General features: G+C 40.7%; 2 protein-coding genes across 5 annotated transcripts; one reads left to right on the top strand and one right to left on the bottom strand.

Moving 5' to 3' along the window:
• Window positions 1-1029: 1029 nt before the first annotated feature.
• ATF1 (activating transcription factor 1) lies at window positions 1030-16688 on the top strand. Of its 4 annotated transcripts, none has more exons than XM_068921539.1 (8): window positions 1030-1265; window positions 6148-6264; window positions 8190-8318; window positions 10400-10500; window positions 12086-12216; window positions 13019-13198; window positions 13304-13463; window positions 13849-16688. In XM_068921539.1, the coding sequence occupies exons 1-8, from the start codon at window positions 1062-1064 to the stop codon at window positions 13991-13993; spliced, it is 1167 nt and encodes a 388-aa protein (XP_068777640.1). In that variant the 5' UTR covers window positions 1030-1061; the 3' UTR covers window positions 13994-16688. The 4 variants fall into 4 exon arrangements, with proteins under 4 accessions (XP_068777640.1, XP_068777641.1, XP_068777642.1 ...); XM_068921540.1 differs by having other exon boundaries at window positions 13667-14960; XM_009674814.2 differs by lacking the exon at window positions 1030-1265 and adding an exon at window positions 1546-1796.
• A 1035-nt stretch (window positions 16689-17723) lies between these two features.
• On the bottom strand, window positions 17724-23098 carry TMPRSS12 (transmembrane serine protease 12). Its single transcript, XM_068921542.1, has 5 exons — window positions 22870-23098; window positions 22181-22265; window positions 20187-20458; window positions 19243-19385; window positions 17724-18176 (listed from the first exon to the last, which is right to left on the bottom strand). Exons 1-5 carry the CDS (start codon window positions 22970-22972, stop codon window positions 17940-17942), a joined length of 840 nt encoding a protein of 279 aa, XP_068777643.1. The 5' UTR covers window positions 22973-23098; the 3' UTR covers window positions 17724-17939.
• Between the last annotated feature and the right edge of the window lie 486 nt (window positions 23099-23584).

The raw sequence follows: 23584 nt of genomic DNA, 5'->3' as shown, positions 1-23584 counted from the left end.
GACTTTCCTTTGAACGCACTTCATTTTCAGTAAATAACCGGAGCCCTCAATTGTTATATTAATCATATTAATTGAAATAGCCAATGGACCGTGCCTTTCCATAAATGTGTTTAGATTTGAGTGATCACACTTCTCAGCTGTCTGAAGATTCTTGTTTTAGTTGTTACAACTCTGGCCCAGGCTCATCACGTTATATATTGTGAACTTAATAGTATTGAACAGCTGGAAACGAGGAAGTCCCCCCGACGTCTTCGCGGCCTCCGATGATCCGACTCCTGGCCTCAAGGGATAGCGCAAGAAGGCCGAAGGCTGCAGCCCTGGAGCTCCTTACACCTGCCTTCCTGTTACAGGAGGAGCGTCGCTCACAACCCTCTTTAACAACTGAGGGTAAGACACGAGCCCCAAAGGCAGGGGAAAGGCTCTCCTTGACCACCGTGATCAGATAGTCGAGTTTACGTGTTTCTTTTTTTTTTTCTTTAAATAAAGACTAAATCTCCTCCCTGTAAGTGGGGCTGTGGAAGGGGGTCGTTACCCCCCTGTACTGCTCTACTGCTTCTGCTCTTTATTAGCTTCTATATCGGACAAAAACGACGTTTTCCCCACCCCGAAAAGGGTGAAGAGCTGTAGCCCGAATCCTTGCCGCTGCGCTTCCCTGCTTGATCGCGGTTTAGCCTGAAGCCGTTACCGCGCAATGCCCGCACTACCTCTGCACTAAAAGGAGGAGGAAAAATATAAAAACGAAAATTACGGAGCCATGTTCATTAAAGCAGGATTTCCGCCTTGCTCGGCTGTCTCAACGGGGATGGTTAAGGGCAGCACGCTGCGCCGCTCGGCGCTTGCTTTCACGCGTGGCCCGGTACGCCCGCTCCCTTTTCCCGGCTCCCCCCCCCGCCTCCGCCCGGGCCCCGTTTCTGGCGGCGGGGCCGCGCCCGGGCCTGCCCCGGGGCCGCCTCCCGCCGCCGCGCCGCTCTGCCCCCGCAGCTCTATGGTGCGCGGCCCGCCCCCGGCGGCTGGAAGGCGGCGCCAAGAGCGGGCGCTCTAGCCTGGGCCTCCGCAGCTCTATGCTGCAGGAACTCTACGGTGGGGGATTTCTAGGCGAGGCCTCGGCGGAGACTCTATGGTCGCAGCCCGCCCACCCCGCGCGTCCCGAGCGGCCCTGCCGTGTTTACGATGCCGGCGGCGCCGGTTTTCTGAGGCGGCGGCGGGCGCGGCGGCGGCGGCTCTCCCCGCGCGAGGCCAGCGGCGGGGCCCGGGGGGCCTCTGAGGTAAGAGCGGGCGCCGCTGAGGTAACGGGCGGGCGGGCCGGGCGTGGGGGAGGGGGGCGCCCTCCCCCGCTCCCCTCAGGGCCGCCGCCGGCCGGGCCGGGCCGGTGCCGCTGCCGGTTCCCTCCCGCCGCTGACGGGGACCGAGCTGCGGCTCGGCCGTTGCCCTCGGCCGGGGGAGGCGCCCGGGCTGCGGCCTCGGGGCTCGCCCCGCTCCCGCCTCGCTCCGCCGCCGCCCTTTGTCCGCCTCTGCCGGCCCCTCCCGGCGCGGCCCGGCGGCGGCGGCGCCTCAGGCCCGGGGCCGGGGCCGGGGCCGGGTCGCCCCGCGGGCCCGGCCCTGCTGCCCGCCGTCGTCCAGCCGCACGGCGGTAACCGCTGCCGATCTGTCGCTGAAAAACAAGGCCGGTTATGCGTTTATAGCGGCGATTCCTTCTTTACTTATTTATTGTTCCTTTTTTTTGTTTGTTTTTTTAACGTTAATTTTGAGTCCGCCCAGTTTTTTCCTGAATTGCACCCCCATCACACAGGAGGGCGGTGAGCTCCCAGTTTGATCGAGGTGGCTGGGTGCAAACCGCTTGGTGAATGATCTCGCTCTGCTTTCCCCTCGCAAGCGCCAAGCTCCCTTATGTCAAGGCGATATAGCCTTTTTTTTTTTTTTTTTTTTTTTTAAGTCAGATTGTAGGCTTTTATTTCTGAAGCTGCTTGTCATGGGAACGCAAACCGAGCTTCATGTCGCGGCAGAAGCCCCGGGGCAGGCTTGTGTGTGTGTGAGAAAACACAGATGGAAAGTACTGCTGGAGTTTTGAGGTGTGTTCTTTGGTGCGTTTGGTAGAACGGGATCCAAAACTGTCACTTGCTACGTTGGCTCGAGCCCTCTCGCTTGCTTTCTGGCACGAACGTGTAGGATGCGCTCTCATTTGCTTCTGACTTTCACCGATTTCTGGAAAAAAAAATGGAGCTCTGTCACTGTCTTCTGGATGAGAAAAACTTTCTGAAAGTGTCTTAATTGCAAATAAAGTAGGTGATGTTTTAACTGTCCTGGCGGGAGAGGACAGCTTATTCTGGGACCTTAAAGAATCCAGAGTTTCACTGAATTCTTGAATATAGTTCCACAAAACGTTTTGAATTACTTTTTGTACCAAATTTAAGTACTTCAGTATTTTAAATGTTGCTCAGTATTTGAGACTAAAGTTCCATGTCTAGTATTCTTTGATTTCTGACTTTATAAAGTCTTTAAAAAATCAGTTGCTCTTAAAATATTTCAATACTGAAGCGTCATTTCGGCCTTTCTCCTGATAGATTTAAAAGGGCCAAACCAAACTTAGTTTCTTCCTTTGGCGGTCTTGCTGTCTCGCTCACATCTCTTTGCCTTCACATACTGCTTTTATATTTCATTATCTTATTTTTTTGTCTCCTGATTATGTTTTGAAGCTTCATCTGAGGCTGGGAATCCATGATTTTAGCCATTTTACGAACTAGAAGCAGTCACCAATTTCAGAGAACTTGCATTGTAAATCGACACAAGCAAAGCAGTGAGGACTGGAAAGTAGCGTGCCTTTTACAGATGGGACGCTGAAATAAAGAGCGATTCAGGGTAAAATCTTGTGAAAATAGGTACTGTACAAGCGCAGTATATCTGTAAGTGGAGCATCTTTAAAATTTTAGAATATTTTTCATCACACTTAGTCAAAGTTGTGGGAATGGTTTTTTGTTTGTTTGTTAGTCCCTCACAGTCATTTATGATTTTTCTTACCGTTTCTTGAGTGCTAGTTCGATGTGGGTAACATGATATAAGGGGAGGGTTACCTGAACTGCAGAATGATAAATTAGTCTTGCTCACAATGAAATGCAGAGTTCTCTTTCTGTTTAAAATGAGATAGGTTTGAGACTTGGACTCGCTTTTAAAGTGATTTGGTTGTCTGGAGAGAGTCAGTTCTCAGAATTTTAGAAGTCCTTTAAAACAAATATGTTCTGCATCGTGCTTGGATCACAGAATCCCTTCATTTAGATTACGATGTTATTGAGAGGTAGCTGCATGGAGGCATTGCTTTTCTTCTGTAAAGCATCGTTCTTACCTGTCGTGTTATGAAGAACGGCTTTCTTACAGAGTGGAACAATTATTTTTTCCAGTTAATAAAACATCAGGTGTTACTTTTCTGAATTCCCTACTTTCTGTACTCCGTGTGACAGGCAAAACTTTCCCTCCACCTCAAACTACTGGTTTCAGCTAAACAGGTACTCTGCTGTTGGAGGTAGCTGTAACTGCTCCTCCTAAAAAGCTACAACAGCGGTATGTTTTCCGTCTTTGGTACTTCTTCTTTAAGCTGAGACCTTGCAGATTGAGGTTTTTAGTTGGAACTGTCTTTCTGAAAGCTGCGTAAATAGAAATCTCCATTTCAGCTGTTCGCAGAAGAGCATCCCAATGGAAAGTTCATATTTCCTCAGCTAAATTGGCTGTTTTAACAAGACAGAGACGTGTACAAAATCTTCTTGTGTGACAGTTGCGCAGGGCTGAATAGCGCGTTGTACCTTCTTTATCCAGTGGCGGTTATAGATGCAATACTAGTTTTCATCTTGTTAAAATGGCTTTCTAAATCTGTTTTTTTACTAAAACTGATAGATGTTGGATGAATATTTACTATACTTTAAATACTATAGAGCAAGTAGAGATGAAGTGAAGTTAAAAAGCTTATTTATCATTGAAAATATTTGATCTATTATTCGTATAAGTAGGGCTTCACGCCAGTTAGAGGAAGATCAGCTAAAATCTTTCTGCTTTCTTCCCAGTTTGTTTATTTTGAGTGGTTGGGTTTATATCTATCAGTTTCATTGTTTATTGCAGTCAATTTTGCTGTTGTTGAGAGTCTTTCATGGGACAAAAAGGCAGAGAAAAACAGTAGAAGAGGGAGGGAGAAACAGAGAATGTGGTTTAGCACTACAGAGATGAACTGGGTATTTCTGTAGCACTGGAAATTTCTTTTAATTTTTGCTGTTGACTGGATTTCAGTTTGACAATACCCCGTTTACTTTTGACACTTAATATAGCTCCATTTGTGCAGCTACAAAATGTACATTTTCCTTTTTTTTAAAAAAAAAAGTAAAATTGAATTAGAAGCTCTACAAATTGACTCCCTTATACATACTTATCATCAATTCTGCTTTTCATTTTTTTATATTTATTGTTTTTATGCTTAAATTATCACAGTTGTCAGTTTTCTCTCTTTAAAAAAAAAAAAAAAGGCCGAAGCACTCTTCAGACTTTCAAGTGAGCTCTAGAGCAGTAGGGACTCAAAAAAGAAAATGTCTTAGCGTAGCTTTGCTCTGCTCCTGCTCGGTGGCTGGTTTCTCGCAAGCATCAGTAGTATGCAGCTGAGTAATGCGTCTCTCCGGCTCCTCGTCCCTCTGATTCGCGCTTGGTTGCCGCTGCGGGGAGAGCGCTCTTGCCTTAGGAGCAGCACCGATGCGACGGTGGGATAGCGACGATTAGCTGGAGGTTTCCAGCGGCGGGGAACGGCGGAGGCGCTGCTCTGCTGTGATAGACCTTTTATTCCAAAATAAAGCCTTCCTTTTCCTGCTTCACCTTAACCTCTGGATGAATTGTTTTATGTTTACAGAAACACGTATTTTGGGAAGCTGTGTCGTGCGTTAGGGAACGTTTGTTCCAGGCGCTAAAGAAGGCAGTTTCGTGTGCCATAAAACCATTGGCGTCTTACCGCTTTTCTCAAATAAGCTGCTAAAACAGGGCTTTATAGTGAGGAGTTGTGAGAGTGCAGTGGGACTCCTCAGATGAGTAAGGATTGCAAGAACAAGATGCTGGTCTTCATGTACATTGACTTTTTACCCTCTAAGTATACGTCAAGCTGCAAGAGCTGTGGTTTATCTCAGTAGGGAAAAATCAATGACTCACATTTCCACAGAAAGAAATGTAATTTCCAGTCTCATAGCAACTGTCCTTTCAACAGTTTTAAACCTTCTGTGACAAAATGTTTAACACTCACCGATCATCTTTTAATGCTCTAGGCTGGTCCACCCACTCACCCCCGCCTAAAAGCATGCGTTTTTACATCACTCTAAATCCCCTCTTTTTGAGGAGGGGAGGGCTGTCAAGCAGTGTTGAACAGTTAAATATAAAACGTTAGCAATGAGAGAAATGACTTTATTATATGAAGATGCTGTTACTTTTGCAGGGTTTAAAGGGATGTTACTTCTCTTTCAAACCTGTGTTCTTTATACTCCGATTCTGAATTCCTGTTTTGTTTTTAAACATCTTCAGATGTTTCAAAATAGGTTTGACTGGTAGCTTGGATAAAATATTTTGGAAAATTATTCTACTTAGAGCAGGATATTCTTTAGTATAAATGTTTAGTGTAAGGTGTTTTTTTTTTCCCCCCCTAGCTCTCATGACTTGCCTTTGTTTGCTTTTATTAAAGGACGGGAAATTCAATAAACATTGACAATAAACTTCGGCAACGTGTAGGTTTGACCCGCTGCTGACAACCAGCTGAGCTGCAGGTGTTGCTAGAGCTAAACTAGACTCGGCTCCAGCTCAGAAGCTGTGCTGAGCTCTAAGGCCTTGAGAGGCAGCGTGCGTGACCTGTCCAGACCAACCATGCAAGTCAGTGGAAAAGCTCCTACCTTGCCTTTCCTTTTGTTTTCCCCGTCTATGAGATGGCATAACAATGCTCAGCGTATCCAAAGGGGATTGACAAAAAATGCTGTGCTCTTCCCTAATAGTAAGCGACACAGAAGGACAAAGCACAAATTAAAGATTTCCAAATAAGGCTAAAAGAATTAGGCACGTCTATTAAATATCAGTGGAAGTTGGGCAGTTACCTCCCGTTCAAATTTATCATTAACTGAATTTAACTTGTTACTTTTCTTCTAGTTGATTATGGAAGAGGTGCACAAGAGCAGCAGTAACAGTTCAGTGACGGCTTCACAAACATCAGCTGTACAAGGTACAACACTACAGGCAGCTCAGCTCTCTCATATTGCTCAACAGGTAAAGCCTGGGCCAAATCTCAGCAAACATTTGAGGGTAGTTAAGAGACATTTTTTATGTACAAACTGTATTAATTGTTGAGTTTTAGAAACACACAGAGAAGGACCAGCAAAGAAAGTTGAGAAAAATAAGCTGTTTGATGGGCAGCACAAAAATAATAGCATGGCTTGGATTCAAAAGACCAAAATGAATGTAGTGCTGGTACAATGCAAAAATGCAGCCCATCGTTTCTGTTAGAATGTACTACGTCCTTTTTAACGGTCATCAACCTGACTTATGGGAGCTGCTCGGTAATGAATTGAGAACCTCATCTTTATTTTTTTTCAGAAAAACTATTTACAGCTCCTTTTGATAGCTATGGCAATCCTGGGTGCTCAGCACCATGGAAACATTGGATTTTAGCCCAACATGAATGTTTTTAATGTGGTAAATCACATGAAGTTGGAAATTTGACATACTTTTCACGAGGTAACATCACTTTCAAAGCTTTAACCTGATTTCCTCCTGATTAAAATTTCTGCTTCTGAAAGAGCAATATTTTTCTAGAGAAGCCTGTTCCCACAGCTGCATCTCGGTGCTGTGAAGCAGTGATGTTTAACAGCTCGTCCACTGTTTACTGTATGGAGGTGACTTAGATTTTGATGCGAAATCCGGATAACTACATGAAACAAAGACAGGATAGAATAGCAGCGAGCATCCTGTTGTTTGTTTACAAGATGCTTTTCTGATCTGTTTTTATATAAGGTTGCCAATGCGACTTAATATTATGATGTGTGATAACCAGAGTAATATTAAATGAAAAGTTAGCTGTATGAGCTTTAATGATCCCTTCATCTTTTCATATATTTGAGATCAATAAAAATAATGAAGAAATTTGGTGAGGAAGCTGGTTATTTAATATTACATATGCAGATGCATAAGTAAAGCGCAGAGCTCACATGAGTTCACTGTCAAATAAAACCTGCTAGAATGTAAAAAGTATTTTGTACAGGGTTAACAGTAGTAATTAACTTTTTGCTATTGAGGCCTAAATTGCAGCTGCAATGTTAATTGAAATTGATAGTTTTATAGCATTAAGTAGCAGATGCCTTAATTTGTATTGGGAAAAATCTGCTCTGAGTTCTTCTTCCTTGTCCAGAGCTTGCTAACTTGTCTCCTTTAGTTTCCTTTGAGGTCTGATATCTTTCATACAGCCCCTGTGCCGTGAAGTAGATTGGTCATCTTTTGCTATACATAACTCTTCTGAATTCTTCCCTGTGAAGTCTTTGAACCATAGTCTTACACTGGTTGCTTGAAAAAAAAAATCCAATAACATCAAATATGTATATTAATTGCATTAATTTAGTGGTGTTAGTCTGGTCTATCCTTAGTCCTGTTGGTGATTTCGTCTTTGTGAAGATGTTTTTAGTGCCATAAAACTTTACAGGGAAATGAGGCAGCTTAGCTCTTTATGTACTTATATTTCTTCTTATCTAAGTCTAAGGCACTCTATTTTTTAAGTTTTGGTTCCATTTTAAACTATCACAAATGTGGGGCTTGATCTGTGCATATTTATGGAGTTATATGGAAGCAATTGTTCTCAGTTAAGGTTTCAGTGATGTGATTCTGCAGAAGTCTGCTTTATTATGGATCGTTGAGAAAAAGATGCATTTAAGTTGAAGCATTTTAATCTTGTTAATTTTAAACCGCTACATATTTGATTTTCTCCCTAACCTGAGGCAAGTAGCTAGCTGTTTCAGCCTTCTCTGTATGCAGATAGGTATCTGAAAAAATGTGTCTCTTTAAAGGATACCTTCTGTGACTTGATTAGACTTCAGAGACCCTTCTGCTAATGCGTGTTCTCCCTTAGTTTTCATACACATAGGTACGTTTTCTGAATGCTGTAGAACACCTACTTTTGTTCATGATCCTTTGGTTTGTTGTAGATGTCTCTCAGAGGTCCTGCTCCACTGACAGTTGTCCAGCTTCCTGGAGAACAAGTCCAGGTCCAGGGAGTCATTCAGACAGCTCAGTCCTCTTCTGTAATCCACTCACCCCAGGTGCAAACAGTGCAGGTAACTACAGAACTTCTGTTAAATAACCAAATGCCTTGTTTTATGTACCTGAGAAGACTTGCAAAGGCCTTTCTGAGCTATTTCTGCCACAGTGCGGCCTTTCTGGCCCTACTCTAAGAGGCAGTGACCAGTCCAGTATTGTGGGGGAACATCATTCTTCTTTAACGATTACTTATGCTTGAAATTATTTGTAGTGTTAAAGTTGCCTTTAGAGTTGAAATGAAGCTATTGGACATAAGCCTCCCTTTACAATGCAAAACCCCAACCCTCTGGTCGGTGCTCTTAACAGACCCCCAATCTGTGCGTTCTAATACCCAAATAAGGAGAGTATTAGAATAATCCAGTGAAGAAAATTGTGTGTTTGGAAAGGGTAGACCTGAATGATGGTGAATAAACTGTTGATTACGCACCTAGTGTATGCTGTAATTCCATTTCTGCGGTACCTAAGCATGCTTGTGTGTCTCTTACTCACTTGCCGTGTGATTTTTGTACAAGCCACTTCAGAGAGGTGCCTTGGGGGGAGTTTACACTTAAGCCTGTTCCTACTCCAGTTCAGTTTTTGGCTGCAGAGAGCCCTCTGGGCAGCATGGCATTGACGTTACACTGTGAACTAACTGCAAGAGTCAGCTGAATCACTGGGAGAACTATGCTAAAATATATTAATTTGTCACTATTCCTTTTACTGTTGGTTATCCATTCATATGACATTAAATTGAGAAATCAAGAAAAAAGAAACTATAATGCATTTTCAACTATCATTGTTCCTGTAACATCAGATCATAGAAAAGAAAATGCATTTCGCTTTGCTGAAAACAGTTTTGCATCTGTTTTAGCAGGTTGTCTTAACTTGGATCTCTACTGATCCCTTTCCTATCATCACGTTCTAATTGCAGGGTCCCCACTGACTATATTCCTGCATTTTTTTTGGTGATTTATGGGCGTTGTGGCCCTGTAGCTCACAGGAAAAAAGTATATGTGAGCTTTTTTTAAAATATTGATAGCAGGTTGCTGCTTTTATCTCTGTGGCAGAAGTTAGCTGAGAAATGCTTTTCCCATAGCCATATGCATTCCTGATGACTTTTTGTTGCTGGCACACAGATAAGTACAAATAAACGCTTTGTTAGCTTGCATTTAATAAGGAGCATCAGAGGAAAAATTGACACTGGACAAGGACAGAATGGAATAAAAAGAAAATTATAGTTAATACTTTGCATATTTGTTCCCTGATATGCTGCTGCCTTTAAATATTTATATTGTTTTCATTTGGCTCTTGTGTTCTTACCAACAAAACATAGTGCAAGTCTGTCTACATGATACGTTTTGAGTATTTTATGTGTGTGTTTCTGTACGTAAATGATCCTCCTGTTTCCACTCCTGTCACCTCCTTAGACAAATTTATATGTGGGAGTGGGTCACCTTTTCAGACCAGATGAGCTATTAAGATTCACTGTCTTCTAGCAGCATTTTGCTTTGTTTTGCAGACAGATAGGTGTAGCTTTCCTCAAACCCTTGTGAGTGTTTGTCTAGCTGGAGCTCTTTGAGTTCTTGTTTACAGATTTCTCCTTGGTTCCCCCCCCACCTCTTCTGTTAGATAATCTTCTTATTACTTCAGAACTTGGATTCCAGAATTCAGAGTTAAGCTTATGAGGTTTTTATGAACATGCTTAACCTTTTATTTCTTCACACTGTTATTTTTAAATTTCTGGACTGATTAATCCTGCAGTCATAGAACAGTTGGCTTCAAATGGTGGAGGTTTTTTCAGCTTTTGATATAGTAAATATTTTGGGGATCTCTTGAGCTTTCTCTTTATAGGGAGTTAATAGGTTTGCATCCTTTGGGCTTTCCAGTGAATACGTTCTGGTTTTATTATGACCTTTCTAGCTGTAACAGTCTTTGAGAATTGCTAGAAATATTAAATAGCACTGAATCTAGAAATCCACTGCGTTTCCATTCTCTTTGTAATTAGCCGCATTTGTGTAGTTTTTGTGCAGCTTTAGCTCATAAAAAATTAAAATATGTAATTTGTTCTGGGCGTTTCTTCTGTAGTGAACAGGATAGCCACGTGGAATGTGTTTTTTAGGTATCTTCTTTGTCTGAGAGTGAAGATTCTCAGGACTCATCAGATAGCATAGGCTCTTCACAGAAAGCTCGAGGTATCTTAGCTCGTCGCCCGTCTTATCGGTGAGTACTTTATAGGAAATATTTTGTCATTTTGGTTTCAAATAAACATACAGCTTCTTTAGACAGCTTCTGTCAACCTCTAATTTATTTTCTTTGTCTGGAAGCATACATTGGATCTGATTATGCAGTAAGCATTTTGAGTGTGCCATGTTAGTTACCGTTTGCTACAAGGAGACTGGCTTAAATAAGAACCGCAGATCAGCTCCAAGGAGAGGTGGTATAGGGAAAATTGTTTATCAGCTGCAGTCTTATTTGATCTCATTTTACTGAAGGGAGGATTCTAATCAAATACTGTGTGCTAGCCTTTCAAATAAAATGTTTGTTAGAAATTAAAAAGGCACAAAATTTGATACTTTTTTACAACAATATCCTGAAAATTTAAAGAGACAGTTTCTGAACTTACCTGACGTTCCTGTCAGTGACTACTGTTCCCACTTCTGCCACTGCTTTTCGTTTTTTGAATATTTTATCCCCATTCACTCTTCTGTTGGGTTTATCTCATGTTGAATTATGCATCAAAGCAAATCATTTAGGAGGGATTTTAATATTTTGCATGCACTCAGCAAATGGTGGTGGAAAAGAGCAGTTAAGCATCCTCCATAAAAGTAGCCAGGATGGGAAACCAGTAGCTGCAGGCAGAGCGTCTACAGGAGAACGGTTTTAGCAGTGTGGGTTTGGGACTGGGAGTTGTCAGCTCTGCTTTTCTCTTCGTATAACTACCACTAACTCATCGTTTGGCCTGGGGTAAGATGCATAAAATTCATGCCTCCATTGGTTCTGCTTTTAAACAGGGCTGTGTCTGTTTTCATAGGGTATTGTTACGTAGTACATGGCTTGTTTGAGAAGCTGTGCAAATTAAATGCAGAACACAAAAAGTCTTACTTTGTAGTAATCTTTTGCGCTTTCAGTACAAAAAAGTTTTAAAATTAATCTGCTTTCTAGTTGATTGTGGCAGCAGAGAGAGCAAATTGGTTTTAATTGGATATACAAAGCATATTCTTGAGAGAATTGGAGGATCAAGTTTTAAATGAGAAAAATTTCTTAACAGGCCAGTTATAAATCCCTGGAAAAAAGTTTATGATGGAAACTCTGGTGCAGCTTTTACTGAAATGAAATGATGCAGCTGCAGTGTTAGAACAACTTCAGTACAAAGTGTTTTCGGTACATTGTTTTTCTGGAGGTTACTGAAATCTACTGCAAATGGCACAGATTATTGTAGGCTTACCAGTGCAAACATCTAAGGCTTTTAGAGGATAATGATTGAAAATCTGGAATTTGCACTGAACTGTGCATACAAATATTTTATAAATCAGTAGCTGACTTGAATTGCTCTTAGCTCTGTCAATGTAAAATGATTAAAATATGTAACAAAAACCAAGAATTCATAAACTACAGAAATATAATTGCAGAAAGACTTTGGAGACAGTCACCTTATACAAGATTTTGTTCATTTCCAAAACGGTTTTATATCAAAACTTTAGCGTTTCTTTCTGTAATACAAAATAGCGACAGTATTTTGCAACTTTTGTTGCAGTTAATTTATAGCTGTTGCCTATTATTAGAGCTGATACACTTTTTTTTATAGAAAAATCTTGAAAGATCTTTCTTCTGAAGATACACGGGATAGAAAAGGAGATGAGGAAAGTCCTGGTGTCTCTACTGTTACATCTATGTCTGTTCCCACACCTATCTACCAGACAAGCACTGGACAGTACAGTATGTTTTACAAAATACATACCTACCTGCATGTACTTTTATTAAACTTTTCCCAAAATACATGTTTTTGTTATATATTTCACTAAGGTGAAACAAAAAAGATTTTTATTCATTTAACAGCCAGCGAAGCTACTACTGTTGTGTAGATATAAACTGGTGTCTGAAGACTACAGAGATCCCCTCAAAACTGCGTTGTCTTAATTTTTGTGTATTAAGACGAGACATTCAAAGTATGGGGAAATGGAAATGTTGTTATACTTGTTTTACAGCAGGAAAAGATAAAATAATTTAAATAGCAGTCCTCTAGCGTTGGATTTAGTCCAAAATGTAAGATTGAGAAAGATACAGTTACATAAACCTTAGGGCCAAAAGGCATTTCCCTGTGCTATCAGGGAAAATATAAAGGATTTATCATCTAGTAATCATCGTGTTTGCAGACCAAACAGCTGTGTGTTTGTATGCGAGTCTGAAAGTGAACGCAATTAAAACCAAGTTTTTAAATCTTCAAAATATGGCAATCGCAAAAGACTCAACCTAAATTACATTGTTTCTCTACGCTCAGTTCCTGTAGAGGAAACCTCAGTAAGATGAAGTATGTAGACGTTGAGTAAGAAGCCAGCAACAAGATCTGATTATTAAAGGTCACAAAGAGTAAAGCCTTTCCAGATAGGTAATATTTTTAGTGGCGAGTTAAGATACGGATTTGCCAATGGGAAAGGATGTACAGCGTGCAGATTCAGCTTTATCTATATTTAATAATGTACAGCTACAAATATTTTTGCTTTTGTCCTTTTTCTTTAAGTTGCCATTGCTGCAAATGGATTACAGCTGGCCAGTCCAGGTACAGATGGCGTGCAGGGTCTGCAGACATTAACAATGACAAATGCTGGTGGTACTCAGCCTGGGACAACAATACTGCAATATGCACAAACATCCGATGGTCAACAGATACTCGTACCCAGCAACCAGGTGGTAGTGCAGAGTGAGTATGCCTTCTGGAAATGTTTAGAAATACTGATTCCTCCTAATGAGAGCGTAACTTCCTAACACTACCACGTTTTGATATCTTGCGCTATTACTGTAACAGCCGCATCAGGAGACATGCAGACTTACCAGATCCGCACCACACCAACTACCACATCCCTTCCTCAGACTGTGGTTATGACATCTCCTGTCACTCTGACATCGCAGACAAGTAAGACAGATGATCCACAGTTGAAACGAGAAATAAGGCTGATGAAGAACAGGTATGTAAATGCACACGGGCTGCTTTTGTTAGTTTAATGTGCTAAAATAGGTCTTTGAAGGACAAATTCTGAGTTGCGCAAGCTAATTTAAATGAGTGTGCCATCAGTACGGTATGCTGCCTCTAGTCAGTAAAAACATGAGAGATTTTGACCAAAACATGCTATGTGGTATTTGGAGGAAACAAGCTGTTTTTTCCCTGCAGATTGACTGCCATGTGTGTTAGCAGATACTGCTAAATTTCATGCTCTCCACCTACTGTTGCAGTTTGTTCTGCTAATGATGCCAGTGCCAACTCCCTCATCTCACATTGGTCAGTGTTATAACACTCATAAAATACTCAAATCTCAGATAAAATAAACAGTGACTTCTGTCTGTCTGTTCCAGAGAAGCTGCTCGAGAATGCCGCAGAAAGAAGAAAGAGTATGTTAAATGTCTGGAAAATCGAGTTGCGGTCCTGGAAAATCAAAACAAAACTCTAATTGAAGAGTTAAAAACTTTGAAAGATCTTTACTGTCATAAAAGTGTGTAAGAAAAGAAGGTAAAACTTTTGTGGACTGTTTAAATTTCAGAGGAGAATTTTTTTTTATACTGAATTTTTTAAACTAGATGAAAGGTCAAAAATGAAACTTTTCTACCTAGATTTCGCAACTTAAAGACTATATATAGATTTTATTTACATGTTGGTGACAAAGTACAAAAAAGGAACGAGAAAACCTCACCAAAATTCCTGCTGGCACAACTGGAAACTTCATTAAAGTCAAGATTGCATCTACAATAAAAGGACAGTCACGTTTTACCAGACAGGTGATGAGAATTTCTTTGAGCTACAAATACCTTTTGTAATGGAGGCAATATTTGGTTACAATTAAAATACAGATACAATGGAATCCTTGCCATAGCTGAAATTATTAGTAACGTTTATAACCAGTATATGATTTCTTACTGTTTTTTTCAATCCTTCCTTTTTCTTTCAGTTATTTGTATGTAAATATTTTTATTTTAACCTGTAAGTTGTTATTTACAGGTAAAGTTGATTTAAAAAAAAAAAAAAGCTAATACTTTGCTAGAGGTATAAATTATGTTTATTCTTTCTCAGCTGACAGTTTAAAAGTTTTTTTTTTTTTAAATGTTTGCTGTGTTTATCAGATTTGGAATGGTTTTGCAGAAAGCAGTGAGAGGCCTAGTCCTGAAAATGTCCGAGGCACGTGAAATAAGGTGTTGACTTTTCTTCAGAGAATTCAACACATCCAATTATTTTAAACCACAGCTTGGTAAAACGAGTAGTGGTGAACAAATGTTTCTGGAGAATGATTTTAAAATAGTTTGTTCTTAGTTGCTGGGCATGATAAATATCTATAATTGAAAAATAAATTGTGTGCTGATTATATCTACAATTAAACACGCATTGCTTATTCTGTTTGGAGATTCTACTGTGCTTTGGAACATTTAGACCAAATAAGGGAAGAACAGTTTAAAAAAAAAAAAAAAAATTTGAAGACATATACCAAAGGGTTTAATGAGGTTCTAATGTAGGGTTTATATGCTGAAAGTAGTGCAAAATTTCCAGACTAATTTTGTAAGGTAGGCAATATTTTGCAAAGTAATGGTATCTTTGTAAGAAAATATTCTATTAAAAACAGGTAGATGGTTGGTATATTTTGTAGCTAAATTGTGATCTTTGCAAATTCTGAAATTGAGTTTATATACGTATTTTGACAGTTTATATATTTCCTTTTAGTAAACAAATGGAATATTTTGTGAACCAGATTTTCAATCATATATTTTTATGGGTAGTACAAAGTCAAATGAGATCCTCTTTGGTGTAGGAGATATTTGAATTAATTTTGTATGTCTATAGGCAACTTGCAACAAAATGGATCCTAAAGAGTATTGGAGAAAAAAAGAAGAGATCAGGGCTTTTTTCCCCCGCAGTTGATAATATCTGCACGTTTGATCTTATTGCCATCAGAGATTCTAGTTTCTATCATTTTGATTTGTTTTAGGTGAAATTTAAATTATGTTCGACATGATCAGGACTCTTGGGTGTAAATAGAAAAATGTGTATACAGTGCTTATTGCATGAATAATAAACACACTATTTTCCATAGTTAGGATTGAATCCTGCTTCCAGTTATGTCAGCGGGAATTGCACTATGGACTACGCTATTAAAAGGTGTTAGAGCTATGTGTGTGTGTTGTGCTAGCTCAGATCTGAATGAAATTAAAAGATGTACTCACTCCCTAGATGTGTATTCTTTATCATATGGTCAGTCAGTATTTTTTATTTTACTCATTTTTGAATTAATGGGCTTCTTAGCAAGCAGAGCTCTTTGCAGATGATATGAGACTGCATTCCACAATCACACTGTTAGTAGGCTATACAAATATTTTTGTTTCTGAAGTTTAATATATGATTGTTATGGACACGATCCGCTATACATTTCCTTTAGGCCAAACTGAAGTAGACATTTGTGTTCTCAATCATGTCAAAAAAAGTGCTCTGGTTGCACATCAAAAGTAATGAGCAAGATTGAGAAAGCCATTACGTTACGACACTGTGCTCCAAAAGAGGTGCGTGGTGCCTCCAGCTTCTGTTAGAGGAGGATTTCAGGAAAAAGGAACACCTCTTGGGATGTGCTCAGCACGTCAGAGAATTGGACCTTTTTGCTGTCTACCATCAGGTGTGTGCGCGCGCTATTCGGCATCTGTATAAGAGGGCAGGGTTTGACCTACAGTACTGAAACTAATTTGGTAACTCCTGTGTATGGTATTTTGATCCTCATTGTGTGCTGTTGTTCCTTTACCTTCTTTTGTCATATGGAATAATAATTAAAAAAGCTATCAAGTGCTAAGGCTGTATGAAAAATGGTGGCCAATTCTTTCTGTATTCAGCAAGTGAAACAAATGTAATGCTGCCAGACATAATGCTAGTAAATTTTTATCCTCTTAAAATAAGTGTTTTGGGAAAGAGCATATGAAACAGTAACATGGGATTGCTCTTCAAGTAGTCACTTATCATGCAGTACTTATTTTGGATTTACTTCAAAATCTACATGGTAAGAGAGTAAAATGTACGTCCTGACAGTAAGAGAGAGAATACCAAATACTGTTCTGCTGGTTATTTCCAAACAAAAATACATGCTTTATATGAATTGTAAATATTTGTTGAAACAATTAGATGGTTGAAAATTTTGACCTTGGTAAATAAAGTCGCCAAAATATAATTCTGATGTTCCTTATTTATTGATCAGTTTATTTTTAGTTAACATACTGCTGCAGTTTTTCAGACCAAATGTCTATGTTGTTTAGTATCAGGTCTTTTGTACTGGCTAAGAATAAATACTTGAAACAGTCTAAGAAACAGCATCCAGAGATCCTTTCCTTGGTGTGTTCTTTCAGCAGCCAAGCAGAATGCTGAGTTATTTATGTGTAGAATTTAGTCAGCGCGAAAACTAATTAGTGGAAAATACCTTTTGTCTTTTACAGATTTTTTTTTTCCTTTCTATTTTTGTTTAACTAAGCTGAACCACTGTTAACTTAAAAACATTCTGTGCTCTGTTAGTATTCATCCAGCAGAGGGAGTATCCTTTCCATCACCTCGCACGTGGTATTATTAAGTACTACCTAAGCTTCTGATAGCTGGAAAAGTATACAAAGAGGGAAGGAAAAAATATTTTCAGTTGGTAACATTTCTATATTAAATTTCATTATTCGATTCAGGGCTGTTATCATTTCCTCTACTGTTGGTATGGATCTCAAAGGCAGAAGACAGAAAACTATGATAATAAAATTCCAAACTTCTAGGAGATGCACTTGGAAGGACTGGTTCATCAACCTAAGATTATTATGGTTACCGTGCGCCCAGACATGCCCATCAGAGTGGCTTTTTGCAAGAAAATAAATTCTGTATTTATCTTGATGAAAACACATTTTGTTGTAAGAATGCTAAGATGTTACCGTTTAGAGCAACAATATACATTGCAGTGTTCCTTTAAGCTAGAGTACTATGTACACCTATGACCAGGTTAAATTATAAATCATCGGCTTTCTTCCAACAAGTAGAGAATTGATAATTTGTTAGAGAATATTATTGTGATATATACTTCAATTTTTTTTTAAAACATAACAAATTCATGTTTTATACTTCCCAAAAGATGGGACTAGTTCATAGTTTGAAACCTTACATTCATAGAAAATGGTTGTATGTATTTTCTATTGTGCGCACCTTGCTTCAGTTCATATATTTACAAGAAATAATATAACTCCAAAAATAATACTGCTTTATTAAAAGTTTTATATACATACACACAGAGGTTGGATAAAACCATGCTTTCTTAAAAAAAAAAAAAAAGGCATTTTTTTTCCTTTTGCACTGAGATTTAGTCTTACAAAACATGAGTTAGCTCTCTTCAAAGTTTTAACAAACGGCCCAAACCTCTACAGTGATGATGCAATGGCTTGCCACTTTAGAAAGCCTAGGCAAACGCTATACACCTCACAGTCAGAAAGATCACAAGTGTAACGCTCATGGGATTCACAGCCTTATTATTCAACAGAAGTTCAGATGTTATCCATCTTCTGTATTGAGATAAACGGACATAGATCCCAGGAAATTTTGGTCGGCCACAGCCAATTCCAAAACTGGTAATTCCTATTATATAGTACTTGCTGGTACTAGGGTGATAGCACATTAAAGGTCCACCACTGTCTCCCTGTAAATAAACAATATTTTTAAAAAAGTAACATTTTCCCTTCTAGGAATCAGTGCAGCATTAGGTCAGTAACGTATCCCCCTTTTCTTCATCAACTAGAAGTCTCCGATATTCAAAATCCATGGGCAAATCAAAATAAATTTCCCTGAGTGATACTACCTTGACTAGAATACCATACCAATGGTATCAGTGCCTTTAACTGAAGTTGACTTTTTTCCTCTTTTTTTTTTTTTTAACAGCTTTTTATTCTATGATTTGTCTCCCTAAACTTTCAGGGTCATCAGTTAATATGACAATTCAAATTACACTGTCCACACAATGTATGACTAAGTACCAAGAAACATGGTAATCAATACACAACTATAAATCTTTGCCAAATCACTTAGAGAAGTGTGCGGAGGAAAGCAGGAAATCTATCAGACTAAGTCCTTACGAATACACTGTTTTTTTAATTATAAGTATCTTCTGCACTAAATCACCGCTGGTGCCCCAACTTTGTATACTAGTGCTTTTGACTTGAGAATTCTCTTTTCGAAGAGATACTCATTGCTCAGCATTTAATTTACAGTCTTGCCACTGAACCAAACCACTTCCCAATGCTGCTGTTCAAAAGCATAAAAACATGTAAGGTGCGTGCGTGCGCGCGTGTGTGCTTCATGCACACTGCATATGTACAATGATGTGTGTGTGTGTGTATATATATATATATATATATATATGTGTGTGTGTTTGTATAATGTGCATTTTATTGAAATGTTTGTGAGAAGTGTTGCATAAATATGGTAATATCTATGTGCTCTGTTTGGGTTCCTTTCACTCCTGTTAACTTTTTCTTGCCTCCTGTCAAGTATCACTGAGTTTTTTTGTGTGTTTTTGAGATCTTCCTTTGGAATCACCATCTTACCTCTCTGTGATACTTTTTTCTTTCCAGTTTGACATCTGTCTTCTGTTTATTGCTTGTACTGTTTTAATTAGTTATGCTACAAATGCTGGTCATCAGGATGCCCGTGGGCATTTGGCTTGGTGGTTTCCATGGTGGCAGGTTGGGCACGATGTTCATTCTTACCTGACAGCTATCAGTGCCTCCAGATTCAAAGCCAGCACAAATCATGTTGCTATTAACCAGTCCTCCATATGAATCAAAAGCATTGCAGACATTAGAAGGAATGATTTCCACTTGTGCTTCTTTTAATACAGCTGAGATTTTACCTGTAATGGAAAACAGCATGTATAAAAGATAAAATATTTGTGCTGTTGGGTGTAGCAACTCTTCCTGTGTTTTCTTTTTCGTGTTTTGGTAGTTTAAGCGCAATTCTATACCTGCTGAGACACGTACTTAATACAGAGACTGTGCCTGCTTCTAGTGGATTTAAACGTTAACTTGCTGAAGTATTTGCAGATTTGGCACTACTGTAGTTTCTGCCCTTCTTGCTCTGAAGAAACATTAATGATAACAACATTGGTCACTAGCTGTGTTCCAGACTCAGAGGTGACTTCTCAAACAAGCTTATAGGGCCCCTGGTTGCCCTCTAAATCTCCACTCAGGAAGGATGCACACCACTAAGTTACATCCTATCGAGTCTGTAATCATTAAAGACGGGATTTGAGGGGGGACAGCTATTCCCAAAACACACTGGGAGCCCTATGTTCACAATGCACTGCATCAGAATTTTTGTTTTTCAATAAAAAAGCTATTTCTGGCAGCCAACATGGAGATTCTTGGTACAGTTACTCAAAGTTGGGCTGCTTTATTTTCCTTTTTTCATGTTATCCCTAGAAGAAAGGCTAAAAATCAAATTATGCCTTTGGGTTACATCTTTGTAGGACTAATCTGCTTTCAATGGAAAAACCGCAGTGAGCAGATTTTCAATTGCAGAAGGATTTAATGATGGTGATGTGTGAGGAGACTATAACCCAGTTGATTCAGTTACGTCAGTGAGCCTGAGGGACTGAGCCCTGCAATCAGTTATTTAGCTTATAACTTGGTCAGACAGGCAAGTAAACTTTTACCTTTTTCAGCTGTACGTCCCCAACCACTTATAAAGCAATCTGTTTGGTTGTCAATATATAGGTAAAGGTGTGCAGAAGGTAAGCAGATAGGCTGAATATAGTCATTGTAGCGTACAGAGGAATCAAGTTTAAATAATGCAATATCATTTTCAAATGTTTCTTTCTTGAATTCTGGGTGGACAGTGATGTTTCTAATATTTCTTTTTGTTGTATATTTATTATGTTTCCAAAGGTTATGCACACCCATCACAGCTCTCCAGAAATATGGGTCCCTAAAAGAGAATTCATGTATTTCTTAGTTATCTTAAAGTAAATACATTTCTTGATGGCATTCTTTAAACTTATGGTTTTACTGTTGGCTTAAGCACCGTTGAGAATTTACCTCGAAAATTCTGTAGTATAGTTTTTGGAACAAATTTGGCTAATGAAAATTTTGGCTGTATTGAATGCTCAGTTTGTCTAATGTTTGTTACATCTTTTAAGGCAAATTCAGGTTAATGATTTAAGCTGGTATTCGGATTTTGCTTCCCACCGCTGTCCCAGCAGAGGCCACCCAGGAGGTATTCTGTTGAAGAAGATAACAATATGGATTTCTTTTACAGAAAGGAGAAAGGCTTGTACCCATGGCACGTGTAAAGACAGTGCTCGTACCTAGGTTCAGAATATCCAATAACTAGAAGTTACAAATATTAATATCAACTTAACATTAGAAATAGGACCAGAGTCGTTCAGACCTAGTTTCTGTTCAAGTTCGTAGGAGAAAAAAAAAAAAAAAACTTAACTGATATTAAGTGGGAATTGAATTTGGCCTGTAATGGAGAAAGGGGCAAGCTATAAAATTCAGACTAATATCCAAAATTCTTCAGAGTATAAGATAAAAACTAAATTGATTATTTGTAATAAAATGCCACTATAAATCAATGTTTGTAAAAGTGCACTAAAGAAACAAGGAGCTGATCTAACAAACTCCTGACAGAGGGTTAAAGTTAAAACGGGTTAAGATGGTTAAGATTAAAATTCCAAAGTTCAAAGATTTTGGCAGTTCAATTTCTCTCCTGTCATGGTTATGTCAATAAGGACAATGCAGTCAATATCAATTTGCATTAACTAAAGTGCAAATTTTGCAACTATTTTAAAGGCTACAGTAAAGACAACAGTGAGCAAATAGTTGAAATACAGCAGAATTGCTCTGAGTACAATGAACAAGCCTCATTCTGAGGCATGTTATTGTTATTACCACATTGTCAAATAAAAGGTACTTGAGTGCCAAACTGTTGGTTCTGTTAAGCAAGAAAAAATTGAAGTAGTGTTAAAACTGAAAAAAAAAAAGTTGCAATTTTTCTTATCTAAATATTGCAACATTTTCATTTGGCAGTGAACTTTACTAGTTTAGAAAAATCTATTGAGGAAAAAAATTAGAAATTCATGTAAAAAACAAAAACAGAACACCCCCCTCCCCCCCCACCCAACCTAACAAAAATGTTGGCTAGGTATGAGAACAACCCAACCTTCAGGAAAAATAACAGAGGCTGTTCTGGGCCAAACCAGAGCGTACTTCCAAAATTTCTTGCTGCTGACTTTTTAAGGTGTGACGTTGCATCCCATCCCGAGCATGCTGGGATGACAGCAGTCACCAAGCATGGCTGTTATAGCAAAGGGGGCGGGGGTGAAGGGAATAGGTTTGGGGCCTCGGATACCACCCACGGGGAGTATGGGCAAACAGGAGTTGGATAGCTTGGTTCTGCGTTATTAGAGCTCAGCCCTATTGATTTATGGTTTTTTTTTCAAAGATACAATTAATAATTAAACTGTGTGACTCAAAGGTGATGCTCTATGCCCTTCTCATACTCAATAAAAAGAAGTTTTACATGAATACATACTTCCTCTGTGTAACGCAGTGGGCAGCTGAAAGTACTGAATTCTCATTAACTAAAGCTCCACCACATACATGCTTAAATTTTACACCGGCACGGTGAATTTGGAGGCTAACTAACCACGGCCACGCTCCCGCTTGAGCATCGTGTCCACCTACAATCCGAAGGCCCGAGAACGCGTCTGCGAGCGGCCGTTCTCCACACTCTGCAAAAGAGAGCAGAGGCGCTTAGGTCATTCAAACCCTGAAACGCAGCTTTAGCGGGCTGGCAGCGGGTTCTGGCTTTTTTTTTTTTTTTGGGGGGGGGGCATCTATTGTGGTATTTGGCTTTTTTTTTTTTATGTTCGCAGCTGGAGCTCTGATTCTGGAGGTCCCTTGGATTGTTTCTTATGCCATAAGATATTTATTTTTTCTGTCTGGTGGGGTGTGCGCTGTTACGTAGCTGCACGCGTGTTTATTGTACACGGCCGTGTAGGCGTTCGGGTCAGCAGCTTCCAGCCACGGTACGTGGACTCCACTGGGTTCCCGCCCCTGCTGCTTTTTTGGTATTGATCTCATTTATGCATAGGCAGAAACGTTTCCCCGCCTGTTTGTGGGTAGCCGCGGCGCGAAGCTGTGCGGCCAACGGGCCCAGCCGCCCGGCTCCCTCCACCCTCCCGCCGCCGCCATGTCGCTCGGCCGGGCGGGACCCGCCGCCGCCGCGCGGGGGCTCACGGGAATTGTAGTTCTCCCGAGCGCTTGACCCTGCCCGCTCCAGCTGTTTCGACGCCCGCTGCTTTGCCGCGCAGCGCCCAGGGACAGCGGCGGTACCTTGAGCGGACATCCACGGGGCCGGGGCCGGGGCGCGGGGCGCGGAGCCCACGAGGAGCGGCGGCAGCAGCAGCAGCGAGGCGACGGCGAGCCTCGGCCGCATCCTCCGTCGACGGCACAAAATGGCGGCCGCGCCCGTGTGGCGGGGCGCGTGACGCGCCTCGGCCGCATCCTGCGTCGACGAGCACAAAATGGCGGCCGCGCCCGTGTGGCGGGGCGCGTGACGCGCCTCGGCCGCATCCTCCGTCGACGAGCACAAAATGGCGGCCGCGTCCGTGTGGCGGGGCGCGTGACGCGCCTCGGCCGCATCCTGCGTCGACGAGCACAAAATGGCGGCCGCGCCCGTGTGGCGGGGCGTGTCACGCGCCTTGGCCACCAACAGCCGGTAGTTGGGGGGGGGCAGCACGATGGTGGCCCTGCTGCTGGCCCTGCGACCCTCCCACCTCCGCTCCAGTGCTCCGTGGCAGTGCTTTACTAACTGAGCATCTCATATCGAGCACCGGCTTGGCACGCGGGTGACGTCGGTCCTCCAACACCCCAGCGATTAACAGCACTACAGCCTGTTAACAGCAGCCAAACAGCCGCTGGCCTTGGGATGGGCGTCCTGGGAGGAGGCCAAATACCTGTTCCCCAAAAACCGTTCTCAAATACCTGCGGCTAAGCAGAGGTTGTACCTGCCCGTTCCGTAACGCTTTTTCCCCTCAGGAAAAGGGGA

Source organism: Struthio camelus, chromosome 28 (assembly GCF_040807025.1).
Source record: "Struthio camelus isolate bStrCam1 chromosome 28, bStrCam1.hap1, whole genome shotgun sequence".
In the NCBI taxonomy this organism is placed as follows: domain Eukaryota; kingdom Metazoa; phylum Chordata; class Aves; order Struthioniformes; family Struthionidae; genus Struthio; species Struthio camelus.
The sequence above is the reverse complement of the archived record's forward strand: the minus strand, read 5'-3'. Positions and strand labels throughout refer to the sequence as shown.

Bases quoted from the DNA above. Each gene is read 5' to 3' on its own strand.
- ATF1 (XM_068921539.1), top strand. From the start codon at position 1,062: ATGCTGCAGGAACTCTACGGTGGGGGATTTCTAGGCGAGGCCTCGGCG. The intron at 12,217-13,018 runs GTATGTTTTACA...TTTTTCTTTAAG, and splicing joins GACAAGCACTGGACAGTACA to TTGCCATTGCTGCAAATGGA. The intron at 13,464-13,848 runs GTATGTAAATGC...TGTCTGTTCCAG, and splicing joins ATAAGGCTGATGAAGAACAG to AGAAGCTGCTCGAGAATGCC.
- TMPRSS12 (XM_068921542.1), bottom strand. From the start codon at position 22,972: ATGCGGCCGAGGCTCGCCGTCGCCTCGCTGCTGCTGCTGCCGCCGCTC. The intron at 20,459-22,180 runs GTTAGTTAGCCT...ATTCTCTTTTAG, and splicing joins CAAGCGGGAGCGTGGCCGTG to GGACCCATATTTCTGGAGAG. The intron at 19,386-20,186 runs GTAAAAGTTTAC...TTTCCATTACAG, and splicing joins GGGACGTACAGCTGAAAAAG to GTAAAATCTCAGCTGTATTA.